Source organism: Schistocerca americana, chromosome 4, assembly GCF_021461395.2.
Source record: "Schistocerca americana isolate TAMUIC-IGC-003095 chromosome 4, iqSchAmer2.1, whole genome shotgun sequence".
In the NCBI taxonomy this organism is placed as follows: domain Eukaryota; kingdom Metazoa; phylum Arthropoda; class Insecta; order Orthoptera; family Acrididae; genus Schistocerca; species Schistocerca americana.
The window spans coordinates 248,370,056-248,379,620 of record NC_060122.1 but is presented as its reverse complement, the minus strand read 5'-3'; the positions used below and the strand labels follow the sequence as shown (position 1 = coordinate 248,379,620).

The following is a 9,565-nucleotide window of genomic DNA, read 5'->3' as shown; positions in this document are numbered from 1 at the left end:
TTCCAGACTGCAGCGCCTTTAACCGCACGGCCACTTCGGCCGGCTCTTTATAGTCATACAAACATTTTCCTTATGTTGTGTTTAGGAGTCAGGACCACCTTGTTATCGACTTTATCAAGAGACATAGCAGTCGTATGCTCCCGTATTTACACACATTTTTTCTACACTGAGATATCGCAGTAATGAATAAGAGAAGATAAGCACGTAAATGAGAAAAGTACCAGTTGCTTTTAGACAAGCGAAGTATTTTCTGAAAGTGTACATGCTCTTTAGTGCACAGAAAAAGTATAGAATGGATTAATCAGAACCACGCAGTCTGTGAGAATTTGGATACATCAGTACAGATGGATGATCACAGCTAAGAGCAAAGGCCAAACACATAAAGTCGTAATGCGTAAGTAAGGTGTTGAATCAAGTCTACCAGAAAAACCAGGTTAGAAGGGAGACACGTTGGAAGGACATGTGCTAGAAAGTATGCATCTTGGACTGGGAATGGCTTGAACGCTAGCCGATTACATCTGTAGAGAAGTATACGGACTGTAATACACAAAATAATGTATTATTTAAGGCGCTGTGTGTAAATGGTACTCTGTAAACAGTTTATGAGTAATTTGTTATTGTTGTTGCGGTTTTCTGTCCGAAGTATGATTTGATGCAGCTTTCCAAGCTGGTATATCCTGTCGGAAGAAGTACTACAATCTATATCCATTTGAATATGTTTACTGTATTGATGACTAGTTCTCTTCCAACAATTTTAATAGCTCGTCCACATTTGCCTCTATTATCCAAATAAATAATCGTTGTTGCCCCAGGAATATCCTATTAACCGATGCCCTCTTTCAGTCAATTTGTTCCATAAACGTTTTTCACAAATTTCATTCAGCACTTCCTCATGAGTTAGTCGTCCTACTCACGTAACGTTCTGCCTTCTTCTGAAGCAATACATCTCAAAAGCTCTATTCTCTTTGCTTGAATTGCTTATCGCTCACGTTCTAATTAGTTGGAAAAAAGGCCAAAAAATATCGTATTTTAGGAAAGGGTAGGGGTCAACATCCAATGTTTTGCGAGCGCGTGAAGTGAAAGTGAAAATTTGGGCTACAGAGCACCCTAGCGAAACGTTCATCACATTAGACAAACTAGCGCAATAGATCTTAAAATTAAAATTTTCCCGAGACGTTTAAGTCTCATCTTCATCTACGATCATGTTGATAATAATGATTCGTGCATCGGTCGTGTAATGGTCAGCATTTCCACGTAGTAAGCAATAAAACACGGATTCGAGTCCCGTCTGTGGTACAAATTTTAATTCATTTCTCTTGCTTCCATCATTATCGTTGCGGAATAGAGTCGCTTGACGAACTCTTAACAGTACTAAATATTCGAAACGATGCCGTAATCAGATTGTTGAAATTCGCTGTACTGTTTGTTTGAGGAACAACGCACTTTTTCGTTTAAAGGAAGATTACACGTTGGTACCACTCGAAATATACTTCAGCATCCAGTATCCCTTAATAAAGCACAGCTAACATTAGAATCACATTATAATCCTCGAGAAGACACAACACGAATTTTTTTAGCGATGCAATGAGAAACGAAGGGAACAATGAACTGCAGCCAGTAGGGAAAAAAAACACTAACCAGCACAGCAAGACTGTACGTCGTTTTTGGCAATTTGCTTCGCTCTGCGTGAATCTTCATTGTGAATGGTTGTTGTACACCTTACCTTTGGTACACAAAAGATGAAGTCGTGTTAGCTCCATCTTTAGAACTTCTATTCTAAATTTCATGTTGTTCCCTAACACAACGTTGGTGTAGTGCAACCGAGTCACGGAAAACCCTCCTGCACAACGCGTAACTGCGTAAATACGTCTTCGGGACATTACACCTGCGAAGATTCATCGGGAATTATTAGTAATGCTGAACTCATGGTTTGATTCAGTGACGTATGATGAATGCTTCATTCGATCGGAAATAAGTGACATGCATTTTCTTCAGGTTACTGTCAGAAACAGGATCATGCGAATATTATACGACAAGTGGAATAATAACCACGGCAGATTCTTATACTATTAATAAAGCTGTTAAGATCAATACGTATACCGGAAAACTGGCGCTTCTGTATGACACGTCATGTACCGACAAAAGGATTTCTTTTCGCTTGTTCTTCGTGACTTCACCTTGGAGTTGGAGGTAAGAATGTCTGACCGAGTGCTATGGTCGCTCCCCGCTAATATTAGAAGCCAGCGCATGTCATTGGGCAGTACGTTCTGTCAGTGAATTCCCAATGTTTGTCCAGGTCGATGGCTGGGCGCTGAGAACGAGCGCATGACTTCGGAACCGTGGAGTGTGTGCGAGGACGGCTTTCACCGAACGTGTACTTCGCGACTCTCGGAATAATTCTGCGAAGCTAGCTGGTTGCTGACCTCCATTTTCCAAACTTGTCGCACTATAAAAGACACCCGCGTTCCAGACGAGGCTCACAGTTGTGTCGACCGTTCTGCTTGCGACTACCTGCTGAAATATGAACAGGTTTCTGGTAAGTCTTCGTCGAGCTGTAAGCAATTTCCTATATTTATTAATTTCCATACGTCAAATCAGCATTTCAAAGTGCTCATACTGTCACGAAAATCGGTATCTCTTCGGTAAAATATTGTGCTAAGCTGTAAACAATAAACGTAGATAGACGTTAATGTAAATGTGCTACAAACAAATATTCGGCTTCGTAAACTGTACTCCATTAGTAGCACCACAGACTTCGAAGTTTTTCACGTTAATTTTTCCGTTTCTATGACTTGTCATATCCAGTAATCGCCATACATTTTGTCAGAGGTGGATATTATTTTTCATATTGTTCATTCGATAATCAAGTCACTTTTACTGCTTCCTCCTATTAAAGAACGAACATATTAGTTTAGTGTCAACTGTCTTTCATTCTACTTCTTAAATACGTGTTGCTAGATACGTAAATTTCATGCCTCTCTGTAGATGTGTAAATCTAGCCACACTATTCATTTCTTTTCAGTGCAGTCTGTAGAGATGGGATTAAATCTACATCTACATCCACACTCCGCAAGCCACCTGACGGTGTGTGGCGGAGGGTACTTTGAGTACATCTGTCGGTTCTTCGTTCTATTCCAGTCTCGTATTGTTCATGGAAAGAAAGACTGTCGGTATGCCTCTGTGTGGGCTCTAATCTCTCTGATTTTATCCTCATGGTCTCTTCGCGAGACATGCGTAGGAGGGAGCAATATACTGCTTGACTCCTCGGTGAAGGTATGTTCTCGAAACTTCAACAAAAGCCCGTCTCTATTGCACAGTCTTCCACTGGAGTTTATCTATCATCTCCGTAACGCTATCGCGATTACTAAACGATTCTGTGCATGGTTTCACAATAATATGACAAATTTATCACAAGTGATACCTCCCTCGTATTTATAAAAGAAAATTTGTAACTGTCTTCTCCATGGGTGGAAGATTTTGCTTCTTCCGTGTATGATTCGTATTTATTTCCCTGGCCAACAGAAGTTCCCTAGTACCAAAAATAGGCTCAAATGTGGGGAAAAAATTTCTGAGAATGTACATTTGGAGCACAGCATTGTATGGTAGTGAGAATACCGGTACAGACACACCCTCTATTGCAGGAATGGTCCTGTTGCTCAAAAGTGACAGAGGTACCTGTCAGAGAAAAGTAATGTGGCTTATCTTCCTCTGGCGATCATATCACTGCTGAAAAATGAAAGCTACATATATATCCCTTACGCTTTAACAGCTTACACTTCACTATTTTTTCTAGACGTGGGGTGACTGAAATTTAAAGATGCGATTTCCTTTCGAACAGATGTTATATTTGCAGTCATGTCTTACAGTAATTTCCTTTTTCAACTGTTTTCATCTTCATAAAAGAGACTGAATGCAATCAGTTTATTCCTTGTTGGAATTTTCTTTATTTCTTATTTAGTGAACTTTTTGTACGAAAATGTATTGGAAGAATTTAATTCATTTTAACGTACACGTTGCCCGACAAACAACCAGAAAGAAAAATTGGAGATTATTAGAGACGGAGCTGGAACTCGGTTTTGGCGAGAATGAAGACGGAAGTCGTCTGTGATTCTACTAAGGAAGACTCAGCATTGTTGTGAAATAATCACGATCAATGAACGGACATTTGGCTCAGCTGCTTTAGGACACCAGTGTAGTACTTTCTTAACTGTCCGCCTCCATGGTCACTGTGGTTGACTGTCATATGGGGAGATTTTTCCTTGGTGGGAGGCGTGGTACGATGGGTGCACTCACCTTCGTGAAGGCAACTGACCAGGTACTCGACAGATTACTAGAGGTTCCAAGGTCGATGTGGTGTGCGTACTGTAAGACCTTCGGTACACACACCATCAAATTATTTGACTCGTCGCTCTAACGAAGTAGGCGAGTGTCAGCAATATGTCTTGTGGCTTATCGTGGCGTGTTTATCTTCTGCCGTTAGGTCAGACAATAGAAATGGCACTTGCACGCTTAGAGTAGCAGATTGACGGTGACCAACTTTAAACAGAACTTGATTAATTTTCACACACATTTATTTCAATAATAAAAAAACATAGATATTACATAACTTGATTCTGGATGCTGTTTACAACTGACAATCTGAAGTTCCTTTGGTCTTGATACTTTAATCTTATTCTCACATATCTCTGATACTTGACAAAGTGTCTATACATTTATCTTCATGGCTATGTACAGGAATATGGTAATCTTATTAGGCGCAGACTGTAATACCTCGAGCGTTCAGGTATCACTGTGCGAGTGTGATCCACGAGGAGAAAAGGTTCTACGTTAGCAGCAATCTCATTGGCTGCGTTACATATTAATACGCGGATCGGCGGAAGCAGAATTTGGTCCGTCTCTAAGACAGCGCCATCTCGTAGTGCGGAGACGGACGAGCGCTGCGCCTGCGCTGTTGTCCTTAGCGGGGCGCGCTCTAGTTTGAAAGTTGTGTACGCGCTGACTACGCGGAACAATGTACACAACAGTCGAGAAACCGGGCAACGACCGAGAGAGCCGTGTTCTGTCTACACGCCCCTACACCCTCCATGCCACATCGAATAACGCCTTTGCCAGAGGGTGACACGGTGGTCGGTAGGGACCGACTGACACGTCCAGGTCCACAACAGGGAACTTTACCTACTTTTACCTTTTACTGTCTTAACCCAGAGATTTCACTTAGACTGGTTCACTAAAACGAACACTGTACGTATTTTATGTCTCGAGTTTAATGGGGGAAATAATTTTTCATGTGCAAACGATATTTAAAGATTTGCTTCGTGAGTGCACTGAAAGTACATTTGCTTCTAAGAAACTACACTTCTCGAGCCCTCTCGCTGTGAATGACAGTATGGCTATCAAATTTATAAAGTCATTCCACCTTGTAATTCTGTGAAGTTTCAAGGTCAATTATTTCAAAAATGTCATTGACGGCTTTAACCAATAGCTGATTTTCTCAAACCAGAAAACTTACATTCGTCTAATCGCACATATCCACAAGTAAACAAGTGTTATCTTCAATTTCATTAAAGTTGAGAATATCCAGCACCCCTAACCCTGGGTTTCCTCTCTCCCTTTTCGCTGATTCTTATTGTTATGAATTGTTAGAAATGACAAACTATTGCTTATCAGTGGAAGAAAATTATTTAAAATCTAAAAAGAGACTTAGAAACCCATCTTATAGCAAGATAAATGATTTGAACTGTGCAAGAGTGAAGGATGACTAGTATACTAATTACAAAAACATAGTAATCAGGCGTAATTCTTCCCTTCCTTACGACAAGAACTTCGGCCTCGTAATGGAGTCGCTATGGATGTGTAGCTAAGTCAGCCGTGTACATCTGATTTCAGAGATAATTGAAAACTGCAACAAAATCAACGACTTTCTTGTCAAAGGAGAGCAGACATAGGATGTTTTTGATTTTACAACTTTCTGCGAAATATTTTACCAGAAGAAACTGCTAAGGGAAGCGCTCCACGAGGCCAGAAAATACAATTTAACCACAGCAGCTTCGAGCATTCTATCTGTAATGCCAAGCTGTCTTTTATCATTACTGCGAGAGATTTCATCGAGTCTATGATCCAACATTCTATCCATGTGGTTCAGTCAGGACGACCTGTGGCCAGTCCACCCTCCAGACTAACTTATCCAGCTGGGTTTGTCCTGTTAAAGTTCATCCAGTGCTACAAGAAAAGTATTTCTTTACACACTTGAAGAGTATAACGAATCTTATGATGGACTTTCTATAAGCTTAAGAGTTCAAACAAAACGGTTAGCGTATTTCCACAAAAAGTCAACGTGATTATAACTGATATGTCTGGCAACCAGAAATTTGAAAGACCGCTTAAATAAAAGAAGGTGTTAATGATAATGTTACACTATGCAGTCTGTATTTAACTGAAATAACTAACAATACACCGTAAATTTGTGTGCTGCGCGGAGCGTCCGCGCGATTTGAGGTGCCAAGTCACGGATTGCGCGGCCCCTCCCGCCGGAGGTTCGAGTCTTCCCTCGGGAATGGGTGTGCTTGTGTCGTTCTTAGCATAATTTGGTTTATGGAGTGTGTAAGTCTAGGGACCGATGACCTTAGCATTTTGATCCATTAAGAATTCACATTCATATGAGAATTTTTTTGTAAATTTGTGTGGTCCACCACTTTTCGAACTCTGTTTTATTTGTGTGTTTCCTGGCAGAAGTACAGACAAAAATTATAAAACTTCATCAGAAGATGGCATATCATGCAGAAAGTCCTCAGTCGATGTTTTTCACCAACCGCACTAAGTTAATATTTGAAGATCAAGTAATGATTGGAAATTTTAATAAGTATACTGATGAGTGTAATACTGGAAAGATTTTTTTGAAAAATTTAAGAGAAATTTTGGGAGATGTAACTGTTTTTCTCCTTTCTTTTTTCCAGTTTACTCGAAGTTCAGGCCTTCTCAGTGTGGACCAGTTGATATATATTTATAAGCGACATTAAATAACAGTACTCCGTCTCTTTCCAAACGCTTCAGGTACTCTGGTCCTAAAATATGTTCAGACTATAGCGTAACGATTTCCTTCAGGTCTTTCTCGGCGCTGCGTTGTTGCTGGTCGTAGCCATCTACTCTTCACCAGTGGAGGCTGTAGCTGTGGCAGCACCGCAGTTCGGACACCATGGACCACCACACCATGGACCACCACACCATGGACCACCACACCATGGACCACCACACCATGGGCCTCCTCACCATGGGCCACCACACCATGGACCACCACACCATGGCCCTCCTCACCATCATGGTTGAGTGAGAGACTAATAGCTGCTGTCGCAGTGTCAAACACCTGAATTTCATCGTTCCTACGATCAGAAGTACCTTGCTGGTGGCCACATAATTATTGGCTGGGCAATACGATGTATGTGTACAAATTGATTATTGTTTACAATAAATAATTACAAATCAGAGCTATCTTTTATTGAAATTGATCATGCTAAATGCATTATATTGCTTCAGTGCTTTTTGGAATGTGAGTTTATTAATGGATGTTTACAATAGAGGATTCATTATGAAGTACAGAACTACATTTCTATAAATTTGTATAGCTATACGAAACCTCTAACGTTTGGATTCAACATTAAATTCACAAATAAGTGTGCTTAAGGAGCTTTCAGTAAGAAATTACTGAAGTCGTTTGAAAAGAGGTGAAAGCAGTTCGTAGAACAGCTGCGGTTCATGGAAGGAAGAGGAGTATTGTGTGATGTTGTGGCTGGCGTTTTCTATTTTGAGTTCCTCAATCGTCACTCATCGCTAGAGTTAACAGATTCCGTCAGTAGACATTCGCGTGATGATGTGGACTTTATGAGTTGAAGTGTCGGTTATTAATACGCTCCACATAGCAATTATAAATAATTATTTCAGAAGATCTTTGACATGAGTGATGTAAACCTCATATGTTTGGCGAGACATTTTAATAGTTTTCGGGGACATTTTGCTTATGTAAGTAACTTTCTTGTCAACGAATAAGATGTTTACAGTTTAAACATGAACGTCGTTACAACATCTCTCCAAACAGTTTGATACAATGTACACTGAAGCGTCAAAGTAACCGTTATCGGCATGCGTACAAGATATTCAAAAACAGAGATATGTAAACAGGCAGAATACGGCGCTGCGGCCGACTACGCCGATATAAGACAAGTGATTGGCGCAGTTGTTAGATCGGTTACTGCTGCTACAATGACAGGTTTTCGAGATTTAAGTGAGTTTGAACGTGGTTTTATAGTGGGCGCACGAGGGATGAGACACAACAGCTCCGACGTAACGATGGACTAGGGTCTTTCCCGTACGACCATTTCACGAGTGTACCGTGAATACAAGGAAAGCGGTAAAACATCGAATCTCCGACATCGCTGCGGCTGGAAAATTGATCCTGCAAGAACGGGACCAGCGATGACTGAAGAAAGCGTTCAGAAGTGCAACCCTTCCACAGATTGCTGCACATTTCAATGCTGGCCATCAACAAGTGTCAGCATGCAGACCATTCAACGAAACGTCATCGATATGCAATTTAGGAGCCCAGGGCCAACTCATGTACCCATACGACTGCACGACACACAGCTTTACGCTTCACCTGGGCCCATCAACACCGACACTGCACTGTTGGTGACTGGAAATAAGTTGCCTGGTCGGACGAGTCTCATTTCAAATTGTATCGTTCGGATGGACGTGTACGGGTATGAAGACAACCTCATGAATCCATGGACCCTGAATTTCATCAGGGGACTGTTCACGCAAGCAGCCGGCCGGGATGGGCGAGCGGTTCTAGGCACTACAGTCTGGAACCGCGCGACCACTACAGTCGCAGGTTCGAATCCTCCCTCGGGCATAGATGTATATCATGTCCTTAGGTTAGTTACGTTTAGGTAGTTCTAAGGACTAGGGGACTGATGGCCTCAGAAGTTAAGACCCATAGTGCTCAGAGCCATTTTTTCACACTAGTAGAGACTGTAATGGTGTGGGGCGTGTGCAGCTGGAGTGAAATGGGACTCCTGATACGTCTAGATACGACTCTGACACGTCTAGGTACATGTGCAGTTGGAGTGATATGGGACTCCTTATACGTCTGATACGTCTAGATACGATGTAAGCTTTCTGTGTGATCACCTGCATCCATTCATGTCCATTGTGCATTCGGACGGACTTGGGCAATTCCAACAGGACCCCACATGTCCAGAACTGCTACAGAGTGGCTCCAGGAATCCTCTCCTGAGTTTAAACACTTCCGCTGGCCACCAGGATCCCTAGACATGAACATTATTGAGTTTATCTGGTATACCTAGCAGCGCGCTGTTCAGAAGAGATCTCCACCCCTTGGTACTCTTACGGATTTGTGGACAACTCATCACGATCCATGGTATCAGTTCCCTCCAGCACTGTTTCAGACATTAGTAGAGACCATTCCACGTCGTGTTGCGGTACTTCTGCGTGCTCGCGAGGGCCCTACATGATATTAGGCAGGTATACCAGTTTCTTTGACTCTTCAGTGTAG

General features: G+C 41.7%; 1 protein-coding gene across 1 annotated transcript; it reads left to right on the top strand.

Moving 5' to 3' along the window:
- The first annotated feature begins 2,399 nt into the window (after window positions 1-2,399).
- On the top strand, window positions 2,400-7,433 carry LOC124614047 (histidine-rich glycoprotein-like). The gene is made up of 2 exons (XM_047142881.1): window positions 2,400-2,536; window positions 7,102-7,433. Exons 1-2 carry the CDS (start codon window positions 2,522-2,524, stop codon window positions 7,321-7,323), a joined length of 237 nt encoding a protein of 78 aa, XP_046998837.1. The 5' UTR covers window positions 2,400-2,521; the 3' UTR covers window positions 7,324-7,433.
- Window positions 7,434-9,565: the final 2,132 nt, after the last annotated feature.